This window comes from Macrosteles quadrilineatus, unplaced genomic scaffold (assembly GCF_028750875.1).
Source record: "Macrosteles quadrilineatus isolate MER2022 unplaced genomic scaffold, UCM_ALF_1.0 Scaffold_4__1_contigs__length_99947679, whole genome shotgun sequence".
Taxonomy (NCBI): domain Eukaryota; kingdom Metazoa; phylum Arthropoda; class Insecta; order Hemiptera; family Cicadellidae; genus Macrosteles; species Macrosteles quadrilineatus.
In genome coordinates this window covers 89,636,432-89,654,878 of record NW_026542597.1, presented here as the reverse complement: position 1 = coordinate 89,654,878, position 18,447 = coordinate 89,636,432, and the positions used below count along the sequence as shown (strand labels likewise).

Sequence of the window (18,447 nt, the reverse complement as noted above, 5' to 3'; positions counted from 1 at the left end):
AATATTTTTTCTGTCAATCTAACAGTCATAATAAATTGTTTTTAGCCACTAGGAACACATTTGTATAACCATGTTTACTGTTTAGATTTGTTAAGGCAAAAATGACAATTTCCTTTCTTTAAAAGTTAGCAACATTTTTCACCACTAAACTGTTATTAACGCAAAGCTGTTCAGAAAAACTAAAACCTAGACTTATTGCTCTTGCTGAAGAACTGTAGATGTCTTACTAAAAAATTGTCGTATACAATGTAATTTCCATGTTTATATGCAAAAGTAAAGACTGTTACTTAATCTAAATCTGTGCTTTTTTACACAAGGCCCAAATTACATAATCTTAACACACACCTTAACAAACATATTACCTATAATGACCATAACACCTTCTTAAATATAATATAGGGTGTATAATCTAGTGAGAACACATTAACATTGAATTTAGATACTGCAAGTAAACTTCTCACCCTATTCTAAAATCTGAAGCCAATTTGAATATGTGTAGTGTGCTGAAATAGACTAAGTATGTTTTCCTTATTTTAGGGTAAATATGTAAATTTATTTCATTTACTCTTTGGTAGTAGTGCCAGTGCCAGACGACAAGCAGTAGTTTACATAAACAGATAGTTTGTCGGTCAAAATAGTTTTAAAGTGGGTAAAGTAAAAGCATAGATAAAACATACTCCCTTAGTAGATTTCTCATCCTTATGGAACAGCTGAAGACAATTTTATTGTTAGTTCTGTACGGTTTATGTAGAGGTCGTGTTTTGTTTACAATTTGTTTCCCGTTATTACAGCCATTTAAAACCTCGTTTAACCAAATAATACGGTCTAATCATAAACAATAACTTGTCCCCTAGTTATATAACCAAACGTAAAGCACAAATCAAGAAATTAACCCTAAAATAATGTAAACAAAGTTTCATCAACACTAGCGCCTTTGTGTCACGTACATGAACTAGACACGAAAAACGTGCTTCAAAATTTACAATGGGATGAGAATTCTACTTGTGTTGGTTAGTCTATGGTAAAAGGAAATTATTAAAAAACAATATCCACTCTGAGGCACAAATATGTTTTCAGCTGTTCCGTTAGGTTTAATAATGTACTAGGGGAGTATGTTTAATCTATTGTATTCAACAATTGTCTGGGTAGCAGAGTGTTTGCCTTCAAATCTGAAGTTCGCTGGTTCGATACCTAGTATGGTTGTTACCAGATCCAGATGCAATATTTGCCATAGGGCTATCTACTAATGATGCTTATAACAAAAAGTTTACTTTAGAAACCAGGGTTTGAACCATTCTTTTACAAAAAACTTTAAAAATGCCACCGACGTTGATACACACAAAAAAACTATAGAATAATTGTATATGTGTGAAATTTAGTCTTCATAAACCATTCCACACCTTGAAGCAATTTTAAAACAGCATGATTAAAAGCTAATAAAAACCCTAAAATAGCTGAGTTTAAAAGGAATCAAACAAATTGCAAACTGTTAACTGTTACTTTGGCTTTAATTGAACATCCAATCCAAAACATATCAGTACACACCCTAATGACACCAAATCTTATCAGTGAAAAGATTAGAGACACAGAGAGGTTTTCACAGTGATTTATTAACATTATTGCCGAGAGGCGCTAACACAAACATTGCTTAATAAATATTGCAGCAGCTTATTTACAACAGATCATGAGGCAATACTGTACATTTCAAGTTCTCTTGGCTCTTGTTTACATGGATGCGAAGACTACGGTCAGAACAGCTGTAGCGGCACACAGGATGTATCCGGTCGTGTAAACGTCCTTGATGGTCAACGCTTTACCGAAGTCCCACACCTGAAAAATTTCATCCTTAAAACTCCACAGTGGACTCTCAATACTCGTTTATGCTGAATTAAAATTCTGTTTCATTATAGATTACAGATTACTAGATATTATGATAATTAAAAGTTAAAAATAATGACTACCTTACCTGGTAAAACCCAGATACATACGTCTCAAATAAAAACTAACTTTAAATATACTGTAGACCTCCTCTTAACCAACCATACCCATACCATATAGGTCAAACTCAAAAGGTCGGTTAGAACATGCAATTCCTACAAAATTAAAAATTTAAGTGCTACTAATCTGGAATTATATAATCATTATTCTGAAGTAGTGTGTGCATTATTTACAAAATAAACTAGGTACATTTGTCTCCTTTTTTTAGGTATTGGCAACAGTGGTGTCACAAATAAACCCAAAAAAACACAATAAAATAAAATACTCTCAGTGGAATAAATTAGTCGTAGTCAATAAAAATTCTTATTTTAAAACCTCCAATAATATTAATTTATGCTTTCCAAATCCTAATACAGTACAGAACTTACTATCAAAATTAAAGATACAAGCAACCATTTTGTTTCGAGACAGGATGTCTATTTAGGACAATTAAAAAATAAATTAAATTCTTAGTACGGTAACATCCTGTAGAGTTTAGCGTATTGTTCCCATCGCCGAGCCTGGGGGCAAAAGTGCCGAAATTCCTAGAAAACAGTTAGGCCTAAACCAAAAAGTTCTCAAAACAAGGTCGGTTAAAACAAACAGTAATATTTTACGGATTGTCTTATATTAATCATGGATGTTAAGTTAAAGATGTTAGCTAGTCTGCTAACTTGCATGTATTTTTTTTTTTACTTGAAAGTTTAAAGTTAGCGGATTAGTCATTAAAAAAAAAACACAAGTTTGATCCTTTTAAATTTCACATAGTAAATGTTATTTTTTATCAACACTGAACAAAAATGTTTCCCAATTCAATCTCTGACATAATACGAAAAAAAATTTATACCACCTTATCTAAACATTCAAAAAATAAAAATTAGCTTTTGATACTAACCAGATGTCTGATGCCGTTGCACAAGTGGTAGGAGACTGGAAGTGAAAGTATAAGTTTAGAAGTGAAGACGACAGGCGCAGCAATGTGCATAGCTTGTATCGCCTCCACCATGTGAGGGAAGCTACCGGGCGACAGCGAGACTGTGACAAAATAATACTTAAATAGACAACAGATTATCAATATTTGACACTGTAAGAAGTAAGAACTCTACTCACTGACACTCTACTTTTAGCACATTTCCCTATAGGGAAGTAGCTAGTTACCATAGGTAGTACGGTATGACCTAGGCCCGGGACCGATTTACTTTATCATTTTCATGTCCCCAGAGGCCAAAAACATCATTCGCTCAAATTTTTATATATGTATATATGTACGTCCGTGAACGCGATAACTTTAGTAATTTTTGTCCGATTTTGATGTAATTTGGTTTAAGTAAGGCAAGATAAACTTGAATGAGTTTGCAAATCAGCATGATCGGACCATGGGAACTAGAGGTGAGTCGGGACTGCAGTATCTGATACTTTGTATCGGATACTCGCCAGTCCCGTGTGTAACTGTTACTCAAAACCAAAAGTATCTGATACTGGAGTACTCGTTTCTACTATTGAGTACTGGTACTGCTAAGCCTTCAATCCAGTACCAGGACTCGTCTCGGGTCTCAGTTTAGTAGTAGCCTACTCGTTAAAACTTAACTGAGTATTATAGCTGAAAATACCATAATCATTTGTTAGTAATAGCAAATTCCACAAATATGAAAACTGCTTTCACTGATCACTATAAATGAATAAACTGCTTAAGAACACATAGTAATCATTTTGTAAAGGAACCGAGTACTACCAGTGGTATCCACTAATGGTATTTGGTATTATACTGATACAGGAACACTCTACGGGTACAAAATCCCGTCGGCCGTGATGAGTACTCATGACTCATGAGTACAAAGTAATCATCAAAAGTAACTGATACTCGAGAGTACCAGTACCGGTAGTAATCAGTATTTCGATGTACTCATTTAGCCCATCTCTAATGGGAACTGGGTTTTACGGGGGGGGTTTATGGGGTAAAAAATGGTTTTTCTAATTGTTGACCCTCATACACAAAATTCCCAATTTCTCTCAAGACCAAAGAGCTTGAAAAAACAAATAATTTAGTACTAGTGTACCTGTTGCTCGAATTCGAGCAATTGCGAAGCATTACAGGCGACTCACGAAGATTATGGAAATACTCACGATCTACGCAACAGTTAGATATAATCAAAATCTTTTGTAAATACATATCTTATCTTTTCTCAAAAAGCTGATCTTGTTTTTTAGTGTTTCTACAAATTTTTCCCTCTCATAGCCGCCTTAGGTTGTCTATAATAAAGATTATATAAAAAAAAAACATTATTTCTTTTCTTCTACTTGGTTGTGTTCTATGACTTGTTCTGTTTCCATTGTTTGCAAATCGGTTATTTCAATGATTGCTCAAGAAATGTAGCATATTGTCAACTCAGTTTTATTTTTAGCCTATAGCAAATTGTCCAGGATTTCTCGCTTTTTTCCATTGTAATAATTTCACCAACCCAAGTTTCGTCTACAGATGCAATACGCCAAAGAAACCTACGTACAATCTCCAAGAAGTGGTAAAAAAAGGCAGAAACCAAGCCATACAATAGATATAAGTTAACTCCATAAGAAATAATTTTAAGAGTTACTGTAAAAATTAGGATTTTCCACTGATTTGGTAATAGAACATTATATTGCAAAACATGACACGATGCAGAATAAAATCGATTTTAAAATCAGAAAAACCCATTGCAAATACTGTACTTCATTTTGAAAAATTCAATAAATCACAATTTAAATATTAACAGCTGTTTCATTAAAAAGTAGTGTAGAATTATGCATATGGTAAACAAATTTGAAGAGGCAACTTTAAAAGCTTCTGGGGCAGAGCCCCAAGGGAATTTACCTCGTTCCTCTTTTGATGGCTCATCTATAGACCAAGACCTTTCTTTAGAGACCCCTACCAAGTTTCTACGCCCAGCCGTTCTCTGTAATTAGCTGTGACAAAACCCCGTTTTTCCTCCATAAGAATAACATGGGATGGGAATTCAAAGGCCAGTGGGGCAGAGCCCCAAGGGAATTTACCACGTTTCTCTTTTGATGGCTCATCTACAGACCAAGACCTTTCTTTAGACACCTCTACCGACTTTCTACGCCCAGCAGTTCTCTAAATTTAGCTATGACAAAGAAAAACAGTTTTAAATTAATATATAGATATCAAAGTGTTTTTGTACCGTTATTGGTAACAAAGAAAATTCAAAAAAATTGAAATTGAAAATTCCGATGTTATTCTTATGGAGATTATTGTGAAATGTCGTAGTTTGCTTGTTTATGGATATATTTTGATCAAACTTGGCAATTTTTTTATTTTATTTTATACTAAGCTATTAATATTTTACAAAAAACCACACTTTATTAGTCTCCTTGTAGCAGCAAACCTAGGTACTTGTTAAACCTAATGTTATTTAAATAGATTTGATTCAAAATTTATTCAGACAAATGGAAATTCGCTTTGTCGACAGGTTTGCTGCAGTGGGGGTATTTAACATTGTAGCTGTAAAAACTGTAAATGGTAACGGTTCTCAGAATTCATCCACATATCATAGACAATAGACAAGTCTAGACCCAAGACTTGAAGCTTCAATTGTTTTCTTTATGATTCCCTAGTCCTTGAAGTGAACTGTGGTGATTGATTGACGACACTCCGATGCAAAGACCTACAAGATACAGCTTTTTGCAAGAACTATTGAGAAAAAAAAACTGTTTTAGCGAATTTCCCATATAGGGAATAAGCTATTACCGTAGTACTCATGGTAAGACCTGGACCCGGGACCGATTTTTTTTTCGTTTTGAGGTCCCTAGAGGCCAAAAACACCATCCGTTCAAATTCATATATATATACACAATATATATATTCATATATATATATTCATATATATATAGGAACACATACAAGCGTTAAAATCAGGTAACAAAACTACAATGAAATCAAATTTTGCAGAGCACCTAATCGAAACTCGACATGAGTACAAAAATATAAATGAAAATTTAGAAATTCTAGAATATGAAAGAAATAAAACAAAATTAAATGTCAAAGAAGATTTTCATATATACAAAAATTACAAAAAATACCCTCAAAATTTATTGAATACCATGAACATAAATAAAACAAATCCGATATTTGAAAAAATCCTACAGTTGCAATAAAACTAAAACATTATATAATATACACAAAATTAAACAAAGATTAAATCAAGATCCTCTAAATTCTAAGTTAACTTAACATATGACTATTTATTCCTTTCATTAATTATTTTGTTATTGTATTTGTAAATGTAAACATGACTATGACCTAAGTGTTGAAACATGTCGTTTATTAATTAAAAATGAATTTAAAAAGGGTACTTATGTTTTTATAATGTTTTCAATTATTTATATATTAGTAGCCCTAACCACAATCATACTTAATATATATTTATATATATATATATATATGTGTCCGTTAGCGCGATAACTCGAGCAAAAATGATCCGATTTTGATGAAATTTGGTCAAACGTGTAAACCTACGTTTATTCGAACGAGTTCGCGAACCAGCATGATCGGACTATGGGAACAGGGGTTTATGGGGGCTTTTATGGGGTAAAAATGGGTTTTTCCTATTTTTGACCAAAAAAACATAAAATTTTAAAATTTCTTTCCAAACTATTTTGTAGAGCTTAAAAAAACAAATAATTTAGTATATTGAAGCGTTATAATGCACCTAATGGTTACGGAGAAAATTCCAAAAAATTGTTAATTTAAAATTCCCATGTTATTCTTATGGAGAATAAGTAAACCGTTGTAGTGTGCTTGTTCATTAACATATTTTGCCCAAATTTGGAAAATGTTTTTATTTCTTACTAACTATTAACATTTTACATAAAAAAAAACACTTTTACCCTCCCTGTTGCAGCAAACCTAAGTATGTGTTAAACTGATTCTATTTAAATCCTACTAATATTATAAATGAGAAAGTTTGGATGTGTGGATGTATGGATGTATGGATGTATGTTTGTGACAAGTGAACGCGAAAAATACATGTCGGATTGGCCTGAAATTTGGCATGATGATAGCTCACATTCCCGATTAACATATAGGCATATTCTTATTTCAAAAATCCTTTCGGGCTCCGCCCCAGTGTTTCAATTAAACAAGTTGGTTCTGTTCTATGATGTTAAATAGCATTAAAGTTACAAGGATTACCAACAGGGTGCAGCACTATTATTTCTTTTACATTTATGACAACAGCTAATTTGCAACCAAAAGGTGAGTGAGCGTAGCGAACGAACTTCAACCTGGAGGCGAGTTAGCGTAGCGAACGAGCTAACCTGAAGGCAAGTGAGCGCAGCGAACGAGCTCCAACCCAAAGGTGAGTGAGCTTAGCGAACGAGCTCCAACCTAAAGGTGAGTGAGCGTAGCGAACAAACTTCAACCAGGACGTGATTGAGCCATGCGAACGAGATAATCTTGAAAATTAAGAAGTTAAACGGGGCAAAGCTAGTTACAGCTAGTAGGGAATAAATGTGATATTTTTAAGGAGACATTTTAGTCTAAATCCAATCAGGCAAATGGAAATTCGCTTAGTCTGCAGGTTTGCTGCGGCGGGGGTATTTTTTTATTATGCCTAAAATTATTGTTTTGAACGACCAATTTGAACACTACAAGGCTTCATAAGTTGAATTTTCAGGTTAACTTAAAGATTAAATTTTAGCGTTATTGTTGGTAGTCAAGTGTTTGAGGCAGACAATCTCCTTGTCCCTTAGAGTGTCAGAATATCAAAAGCTAATTGTACAATAAATAATACCTAAGATTCAAAAAATGCTCAGAACTCAAGACTTACATGCGGCAAAGCCAAGAGCGTAAACAGACAGTGCCACGCCGGTGATCCGATGAGTGATGGACAACATGGAGGTAAGTTGCGGTTTGTAGATGAGGAGGTGGGGGGACATCGGCCGCTTGAGCCGCATGTTCTTCTGATCGTGAGATTCTGTGACTGGAGGTTGTACTTGGATTACCCTCATCGTAACGGGTCGAATCCTAAAAACAGTTTTATGTGAGAATTCTATGGGTTGACCAAAATAAAAGTTATCAAAAAATAGAAAACAAGACTTTTAATATTTTTTACAATATTATCAGAGATATTCTATTTAATACGAACATTCAGCTAGGAAAGTTTTTTAGGGTACAAGAATTATTTTTATGCAATAGAAAGAGATACGATAAGTTAGTAGTTTACAAGAACAAAATCATGGAACATTTAACTTGTAGTTTGAATGTTATTAAATGTAGATGAATTAATTTAATTATAGTTAAGAAAGTAGATAATATTATCATTAGGCCTAACTTAGATAATTTCATACAATTTCATATTAGGCCCACGTACAATAAGAAACTCTCTGAATAAGAAACATTCTTGACATACTGATACCATTTTTTTTTTTTTTTTTTTTTTTTTTGCTAGTGTCTATGCCAGTGGCATTTTTAATAAAGTTAACATAAAAGCTTTTAAATGGGAAAACGGTCCAAACCCATTAAAAGTTTTGTTTTGGACTTTGCTCACTATATTCCCGTTGCACGACAAAATTAATTAACCCTACATTGAACAATAAAAGGGTTGCGAAACTCTATTATACTATACTAGTTTTATCAACAGAAAACATTGTTTAAAAGTGAGGTCCAAAATTAACATCTCGGATAGTCTTAATGTTTTGGAAGATAACTTTAAACATCACCTGGGACTGACAAAAATTGTTGCTTTAAAATAACTTAATAGACATATCCATCTAAAAATAAACGGTATCAGCATTCTGACACATACTTTCTCCCATAAGTTTGTCAACAACCTTTATCATGTGTAAGCGGTGAGAGTAAATATACGGAAATGGAATTTGTACAATTTTGTTCAGAATGTAAAGGACTATAACATACTAAATTTTTATCAAACTCGTTTAAACTTTTAAATTTTTATCAAAATTATTCGGGCCATTTTTGGAAAAATCCGATTTTTCCGTTATTTTATGGGGTTTTTATGGGAAAATAACATAATTTAAAATAACTTTTAGACCGTAATTTTTACAGAAATGGGATTTGCACAATTTTTTTCAGAATATAAAGGACCATAACATACTAAATTTTTATCAAAATCGTTCGTGCCGTTTTTGGGAAAATTCTATTTTTCCGTTATTTTATGGAGATTTATGGGAAAATCCCCATTAAAAATCCAAATTTCTAAAAAATTGAAAAAACTATCAAAATTGTAAGGACCATAACATACTATGTTGAATAAAAACAGGATTTTTTTTCTAAAATCCTATTTTTCGTTATTTTATGGGGTTTTTATGGGAAAATAACATAATTTACCATAACTTTTGAACCGTAATATTTAGAGAAATGGGATTTTCACCAGTGTGTTCAGAATTTAAAGGGCTACAACATACTAAATTTTTATCAAAATCGTTCGGGCCATTTTTGAGAAAATTCGATTTTTCCGGTTTTTATGGGTTTTTATGGGAAATCCCCATTAAAAATCAAAATTTCTAAAAAATGAAAAAAACGCCTAGAGATACCATGGATTAGAACCTACATACCAAATTTCATCGAAATCGGACCACAGGTGTAGTCTCTAGCTCTGTACACATCCAGACACACAGACACACACACACACACACACAGACATCACTTCGAAAACCACTTTTTTGGGTCCAGGGGGACCCAAAACGAATATATCCACTCAAAACTCAAACTCGAAAATTTTGACGAAAACAATACCTACTTTCTCCATATACTATGGTATAGGGGGAGAAAGTAAAAAGATGTCTAAATAAGTATTTTTAAGTGTTTTATTTTATTATTACATCAAAGCCTAAGTTATTTTTTACTTACTGGTACACTGGAAACCGGCATACTGATGTTTTCACCAGACTGTTAGCTCCAATTAAGCTGAAATAATACAAATATTTAAAATTCTAAAATACTGTAACTTGTAGCTTAGAGCCTAAGGTTGAAGAAATTGATCTGTAGCCTATTTAGCCTGCATAACTTAGGTAAGTTCTAGGGTACCTACCTAACGTATTTATTTTCATAATACTTTTGGGTAAACCTAATTCTACACCAATGAGTTTGTTTAGGCCTAAGTAACTTAAGTTACCATACTATGATGTTGGTGTGACATTGCTATTATATTTACCATTGTTCGGTATTAAATATTGTTAATTATCGCTAGCTGAAGGATAACGATTGTATTTTTTGTAAGTAACGTTCCATGGACCGGACTAATGCCATGGTAGCCTAATAACTGTACCTAATAAAAAAAAGTGTAAGTAAGCCTACACATAAAGGCTGCACTTTACTTTACGTCCTACACTCGTTCGAATGAAAATATCGATTATTCGATTGTTTCATTCGATATATCGTTTGGTTAGTTAGGTTAGGTTACCCTTACCTAACTAACCAAACGATATAGGTAACTTAACTTATCGAATAATCGATATATCAATCGATATTTTCATTCGAATGAGTGTAGGACGTAAAGTGCAGCCCACATAAAAACTGTACAGGCGCACCTTTATGAAATGAAATGTTAATAATTTATGAGATAGTGCAACAGCTGCCAGTAGGCAGAGACTGTCGTATAACCACTTTTGTCTCACCTCGGTCTCAGTGCCGGATTTACCACTAGGCTGGGCCGCAAGCAAAAGGCATAGGGCCACAGGTACCCTGAATCCGGCACTGTGCGGCCTTGTATTAAAGGAGGCTAAGGCCTAAGCCTAACTAATGTGAAGCAAACCTATTTGTTTGTGCCTGCTGCAGCAAACTTTAGATATTCTAGCCAATTTGGCTGCACTTTACTTGACGTCCTACACTCATTCGATTGTTTTTTTTTCGATTCGATATTTTCATTCGATTGTTTCATTCGATATATCGTTTGGTTAGTTAGGTTAGGTTAACCTTACCTAACTAACCAAACGATATATCGAATGAAGCAATCGATTAATCGATATATCGATCGATATTTTCATTCAAATGAGTGTAGGACGTCAAGTAAAGTGCAGCCGCCAATTTATAGGGTAGAAGGGGGGAATTGGGTATTAGGGGTAATTGGGTATGAACTTTTTTGAATTTTTTTAAAAAATACATGCCTTTTATTAGAAAGAATTAAAAAATCTGTAGTGATAGCTAGTTATGTTTTATAAACCTCAAATTTATTTTAGGTTGTTATCTTGAAATTGAAACGAGTTAAAAAATAGTTTGTTCACCCCTTACGTTTTTCAATTTTTAAAGTGCCTATCAAACTTGGCCCGAGTAACCTTGGAAACACTATAAAAATTTCAGTTACTGCAAAATATTTACTTTTATCTCATAAGAGCAAAGTATACATACTAATAGTAATTTTCTGAAGTTTAGGAATTTTTTAATTGACTTTTAAGTGTATTTTTTAGGGGTTGAAAATGTTAGTACCCAATTGCCCCCTCATGGGAAAATGGGTACTAGATTTTTTTTGCCTGATAACAATACATCTGTTTTTTTTTTAGTTAGAATATGCTTTTAGGGGGTAGTTAAGAATTGCTTTAGGTTGGTATGACTTCTGTGCATTGAATATTAAAGAAATTATGGCTTAGTACCAGGGCCGTGCTGGGACCCTCAAGAGGGCGCTGGACAAAGTGTCATGAGGGCGTCAACCAAAAACCGGGGGGTATGGAATACCCCCCGTGGGGCGGGGGGTCCGGGGGTCCTCCCCCGGAAAAATTTTGAAATTTTAGGTCTAAAATTAGTAGTTTTTAACCTCTTTTATGCTATTTTGACAAGAAATTATATTTATATTTATAAACTATTTATTTAAAAAAATATTATTTCAGCCAGAAAATTACCATAATTTTTTCAGGGTTTAAAAATATTGCAGTCATTAGTATTGTGTTAAAAACATTTAATTTGCTTAAAGTTTATTAAACATACATGTAATACGGCTACATGAGAAAACGTGCTTTGTTTATTTATTAAATGCCTTTATGCCTTTGCTTTCACCGTGATTTTGGGTTATCCATGACACTTCAACCAGTCATTCAATTCCCCCGGTTAATTGGGAGTTGACTAATATGCTTGAAATCTTACAATCTAAGCTAAGCCTAGTAAATTGAAGTTAAATTCCACAGAGTGAATAAGAAATGAAATAAAATAATAGGCCTAAATAAAATTATATAAAACTCGTAAAATAGCTGCAAACTATCAACCAGACCCTTAAATAATCATGTAACGAACAAACTATATTAAAACACCACTCACTTAAAAAAAAAAATTGTCTGACAAGTCAAGTGCCGAACTTTAAGGTTAAGTTTTAATGTAAAGTTATTTTTATTAAAGAAAAAAATTAATAACTGTCTAAATGTTGTCAGTAGCTAACTAGGGAAACTCAAAACTTAAACACTGAATATTTCAGGGAGAAATAAAAACATATGTAGGCCTATACATTATTCCCTTCATAAAATAAATAAAATACAGTTAATATAATAAAAAAATAAACGGCTTTATGGGCGTTTTATTGGAACGGTTTTGTTGTAGAATGGAAGCTCTAAGTGAAAAATTATACATAGGCCTACGTTAAGCGTTAAAATACACTAATTATTTCACAATTTATTAACTACAGGAAAATGTAGGCCGACTGTAGTGTTAAAGATAATGCGACTTGCGACAATGAAATTCGATGGTACCGGTAGCTTAATAATTATGGTAACATTCTTTACATTTGGTAGTACTAAACTAAAATAATAATAATAGCAATATAATAATACAACAACAATTACCTGCAGGCCTAACCTATGAAAGGGATGTAAACAAACCGGTTTGCTTCTGTTGTGGCTCCGCGCAGACCAGACGACTCAAGACTAAAATAGATTCTACCTCTACTTGACTCCGGTCCTAGTTTTCCGTACTGCCAACCGTTCAACGTCAAATTCGTTTTTATTCTGTCTCAGACATAGCATTCAGTTATGAAATACACTGATGTAAAACTTCTTCTATTAAAGTTTTTTTCTCAAGATTGTTATGTGAGGAAACCAAAACCATATTTTTTTTATTTTTATTTATTTATTTATTTATTTATTTATTTATTTTTTGCCTTTAGAGCTAGGGCGTCAATTGGGTATTCCTTGGGAGGGCGCACCGGGCAATTGCCCGGTTGCCCGCCTGGCCAGCACGGCCCTGCTTAGTACCCAATTGCCCCGTCACATCGGCTTAGAGGCAGAAGACCATAAAAGTTTTTCAAAGTTTTGTCTTCTTATAACTTTTTTTTGTAATAAGTTAGAATAATCTAACTTATTTTATGTTTAAGTATGTCTAAGAAGCTACAATTAATACAATTTTTACAACCCTAGGTTATAAGGATTTATTACAAAGAGATATCTTTGAAAAACTGTAAAGTTTTCAAAAATTAACTTTAACGCTCTATAAAATTGTCAAAAATAATGATAAGAGACTAAAACTTGTCTTAAAATGCTTATTTGTGTTTTCTTAACACGTTCGCTGCGGGCCATCAAACAGCAGGCGTAGCCCCAGTGCGGCGCAGCCCGCAGCGTCGAACAAACCCGATTGCCGGGTGATTGGCTCTCATATTTCGGTATGACGAATAGCAAATAACGTGCGGTGATGTCCTGTTTTATAACAAGAGTCGACGTAGTTCGCTAAACACTCACATATAGCAGCACTGCTTGGAACGTAGCCGGTCCCATCGTATTAACAATTGGAGGGAGAAAGACGGGACAAAAAGTTGATTTTTAAGTTTGCCAGACGGGGATTTTATGGGGAAATTTTACTACCAACCTACAACACAACAAAAAGCAAGTCACCCACTACACGCTAACGTGGAAACATTCTGCAAAGGGTCGTAAACAAACGCACGTGGCGCGCTCGCCCACCCCCATCCCGCCCCCCCTACTGATAACGCGACAAAAATAGAAACCAAGGTCACCACGGTCATTCAACTGTGTCAACGCAGGTGGCTACAAAGTATTAGTTCGAAATATCAAACGGCTGAGCCACAGGAAAATATTGAAGTTCAGGAGGACCCAAGTATCCATATGGATACCGTCGCCTCTACGTGATGGACTCCAGGTATCCATATGGATACCGCCGCACCCAATGTGTTAATAACACCCATTTTCCCAGAATTTTTAATAGGTCATTTTAATGTATAATAGGTGTAGTACCCAATTCCCCCCTTTGGGGTAATTGGGTATGAAATATATATATATATTTTTTTAATAGAACAAAACCACTTGCAGGTCTGAAAATAAGTGAAAAGATGTCTATTGGAAGCCTTTAAATGAAGGCGTAAAAGTTGTAAAGTGATTCAATTTGTTTTAGCATACAAAGTACATTTTACAAAACCTAGTACCCAATTCCCCCCTTCTACCCTATTCATTAGGCTAAAGTCTACTGGTGGAAATAAAAGTATCTAAAAATTCAATAACTCATGTATAAAGAGATACACATTGTCTAGATAGATTATAAACAAATACCTCAGTTACCCTATTCTAGGGAATCAGGTACAGATTACTTCAATAGGGTAAATTGCTAAATTACACTTAGCATACCTTCTGCAGAAATACGCCATTTTTGTGTTTGAGGGCAGCTTAGGGATGTTGCGATACTATCGATACCAGTAGGTATCGATACTTTTATTGCGATACCGCTGGTATCGTATCGGTATCGGTTGTTCCGATATTTACTTGGTATCGATACCAAGAGGCCAGTATCGTATCGTAAGTATCGGAAGGTAATTTCTGACAAATCTGAGTAAAATTGCCACGCTCGTGCCTTCTGCGGCTATTTTCCAAGGCTGGAGCAACAGTGACCCAAAAAAGAAACAAACTTTAACCCAATTAATTTTTTTTTTTATCTAGCTTGTCTGATATGTGGTTTGAGTAAATTATGATTCACTATTCATTCATAGCATAGCACTTTACATAACTAAAACCATTGACTATATATACCGGGTTTGGGTGCAGAGTTATTTTTATTACAAGTCAATGTTAGCAACGTTGTGTTAGGCAAATAAAATGAAACCGTCGACTATTTAACATCAAATAAATAAACTAAAAAGATGGCACTTAAAGTTATTTAACAAAATAAACGTTTTTTTATTTAGGCTGATGGTACACACGAATGTGTTACGTTGGTAATTCATTGTCTATTGAAAAGATAAATTATATAGGCATAGAACATAAGGTAAGATTAGGCCTACTTGAACTTTTACTTTAAGGTAAAATTGAAAACAAAGGTTAGCTATGTTTGGTTAATTTTATCGTTTTACATATTTAGGAAGTTTTTAGCAGCTTGAATTCGAATCCTATATTGGCTGCACTGTACTGAAATCAGAACATGACGTCACTGGTATCGAATGGATACGATACTGACGGTATCGATACTTTAGTTCCGATACTGAGCCGGTATCGATACTTTTTTGCGATATGGTATCGATACCAAATATCGGAAAGACAGTGGTATCGCAACATCCCTAGGGCAGCTAAAAGGAATTATAAATGTTCGATGTGTAGGTGAAAGTTTGTGAATTGGTAGGGCAACACAAAACAACCTTCAAAATTCTAGTTCTCTTCTACCTACAGAATACAGACAGAAAGAGTACAGAACTAAGATTTTCTTTCTGCTTCTGCTATTCTGCTTTTCATTCAGCTGTTCGTTAGTTCGCCCTTTTATTTGACTTTTTATCCAGGTGTCTCTGGTGAACTCTTTGTTTCCATGCAGTTTCATAGTTCTCTCCAACTTTTCTTCCATTCATCAGCATAGTTTGAAACTTTGAAAGTTATGTCATAGATAAAACATAGTTGTTATGTTTAACTGCAATTTCAATATTGGTTAGGGCAATCAAGGTGATCTGAAATAAACTCTTAACTGGGTTAACATGAGAAGAGCGGGTACTTTGACGCTGGATTATCTTAAGATTTGGATTGGAGGGAATCAACCACAGCAGTCATGTATGAATAAGGCAGCGAATAAGGCCCCGTCCTATCTGGACGGCAAGAGCGATGCAACCGTCGGTGACAAAATATGTGTCCACACTGAGTGGTGAGACAAGGCGACATAACATGGACTGAGGTAGCTGTGGTGGATGCCGCTTTGTTGCGTCACCGGTGTATAGCCGTCTCTTGGTGTTGTCTAACCCCAAACGTCACATAAGATAACCTTTATTTATTTATTTCCTCTCAACGGTTACAACATTTTACAGCAAGTACATGATATATATGTTGAAATGTTAGTTTCTATAATAGATCACAAAATTACTAAAGTAATAGTAGTAACAATAAAATAATTAATATAACAGTAGCAATATATTTGAACGTAATAACAATAATAAATATCAACAATGTTGATAAGATACAAGTAAATGTGAGTGCTTGACTGCTTAACGTTACAATCTTGGATGATATTGACAAACAATGAAGAACTGAAAAGGTAAATTAATAGGACGCCTGATTATATGAAGCTTGACTACGTAGAGAAACAAGAAACAAAATGGCTAGATTGAAACAACAATAGTTACATAAGGAGCCGGTTGATCCTCCTCGACCTGAAGTCTGAAGACGCGAGTTGAAATTCCAAAAAAAGTCGACATAAGTTCCAATATCGCTCCCTAGCCTGTGTAGACGAGATATCCCATTGTTGTATACATAATATTGGAAAGAACTTCAGTTTGAATAAGGATCTAGAGCGTGTTCCTCTTGGTGCAGTGAAGTTGATGTAAGTAAGAAGTTCTGGGCAGTCCATGAGACCATCAACAACTTTGTATAAGAAGAGAAGATCGAAAAACTTGTGTCTAATGTGAATAGGTTGAAGGTTATATATCTCCAGGTCACAAACTGGGGTTTGGGAGTATTGAAAACCAAGTTTGAATCCCAACATCTCGATGAAGTGTTTTTGGACTTTCTCCGTAAGCATTTCGGGTGCCCTTGATAAGATATCTAAATTGTTGAGCCACATTCAAGTATCGCTCTGTCAGTGTTTTAAAGGACAATACGAGAGTGAGTGAGGGTTAGTAAAGTCTTTTGTTGACCTATGAATAAATCCCAGTAATTAATTTGCCCTGTTAACAATGTTGGAAATATGCTTCTCTGGATTTAAAGGTTGGTGTAATGGTGATCCTAAGGTCCTTTACCTTTATTCACCTTCGATAGTTTTGAGTCTTCATAGTAGTCAAAACTATGGTTTGTGTGGTCCTACGACAAAATGACATGACTTGACACTTTTGGAAATATTAAGAGACATTGCATTATTTTTACACCAGTATTAACAATGCCATCAATAATGTAGTTATTGAGGTCAACATAGTCATCCATGGATCTGATTCTTGGAACACCTTGATGTCATCTGCAAACATGAGGAACTTCGTTGATATTGAGGCGGCAAATATAATTAATTAATACATTAAAGAGTAGAGGGTCCAAATGTGAACCTTGGGGGATACCTGATATACTGAAAAATGAGGAGAGAGAGATACATGAAATTTAACTACATGTTGTATATTGCACAGGTAACTCTCAAGCCAGTTTAGTAGTTGCCCATACTCCATATCCAGCTAGTTTGGAAATTAAAAGGTGATTATGTACTTTGTCAAAAGCTTTAGCAAAGTCCAAGGCAAGGTAGATACAATCGACCGATCAGATTTGGTGAATGCAGTGTTTATGTACGTCTGGAAGAGTAGGAGATTTGATATTGTTGAACGTCCGTGAAGAAAGCCATGTTATTTGTCTCTAATGAATTTCCTCAGGTGAAAGTACAGGTGGTCAAGAACGATATTTTCAAACACCTTAGCTAGTGCGGGCTGAATGACTATATGCCTGTAGTTTTCACGTCTCGTTTATCTCCAGATTTGAATATGGGCATGACAAACCCCTTTCTTTAGGTTGGAAGGAAATATGCCATCAGCTAGTAGAGTGTTGAAGAGGATCGGTAGGTGGGGGCAAGGACGGAAGCAAAGCATTTCAAAGAGAATATTTTTCAATTTTTTTCGATGGGATAAGCTCAATATCAGTATCTAAAGTCAATGTTTATAATTTCTAAAATAGTATCACGACCACCTCTAACTTAGTATACTCGCACAGATTTAACATACTTTCATTATTCAAAGTCAACAATTCTTTGGAGCAGTTAAATTCTTAAGATCATACATTAGCAGGTGAAGTCCCTTACACCTTAGATTAAAAATACTAGTTTAGTCTATGCTTGTATCATCCAAAGTCAATAATAGCTCTTCCCAACGTTAATTTTCTTTGTTTCCCAAATTCCAAATGGACAAAATTATCCAATCAGATCAGGCTGTTAATAAAATCCAAAGACAATAATTACCAAAATAATTATAAATTCCCCATAATGTTTTATATGATTTCTATTCAAATGGTATTATTTTATAAGTTAAAATATTTCTTGTATTGGATTTGGTACCTGTTCAGTTCAAACTAAAATCCCTCCATTAGGATTTG

The 18,447-nt window shown here is 34.3% G+C and overlaps 1 protein-coding gene across 1 annotated transcript; it reads right to left on the bottom strand.

Annotated features, from left to right (window-relative positions):
* Window positions 1-1,491: 1,491 nt before the first annotated feature.
* Window positions 1,492-15,570, bottom strand: LOC128993528 (succinate dehydrogenase cytochrome b560 subunit, mitochondrial-like). Its single transcript, XM_054417495.1, has 6 exons — window positions 15,479-15,570; window positions 14,545-14,584; window positions 9,842-9,898; window positions 7,800-7,996; window positions 2,873-3,012; window positions 1,492-1,830 (listed from the first exon to the last, which is right to left on the bottom strand). Exons 2-6 carry the CDS (start codon window positions 14,562-14,564, stop codon window positions 1,726-1,728), a joined length of 519 nt encoding a protein of 172 aa, XP_054273470.1. The 5' UTR covers window positions 14,565-14,584; window positions 15,479-15,570; the 3' UTR covers window positions 1,492-1,725.
* Window positions 15,571-18,447: the final 2,877 nt, after the last annotated feature.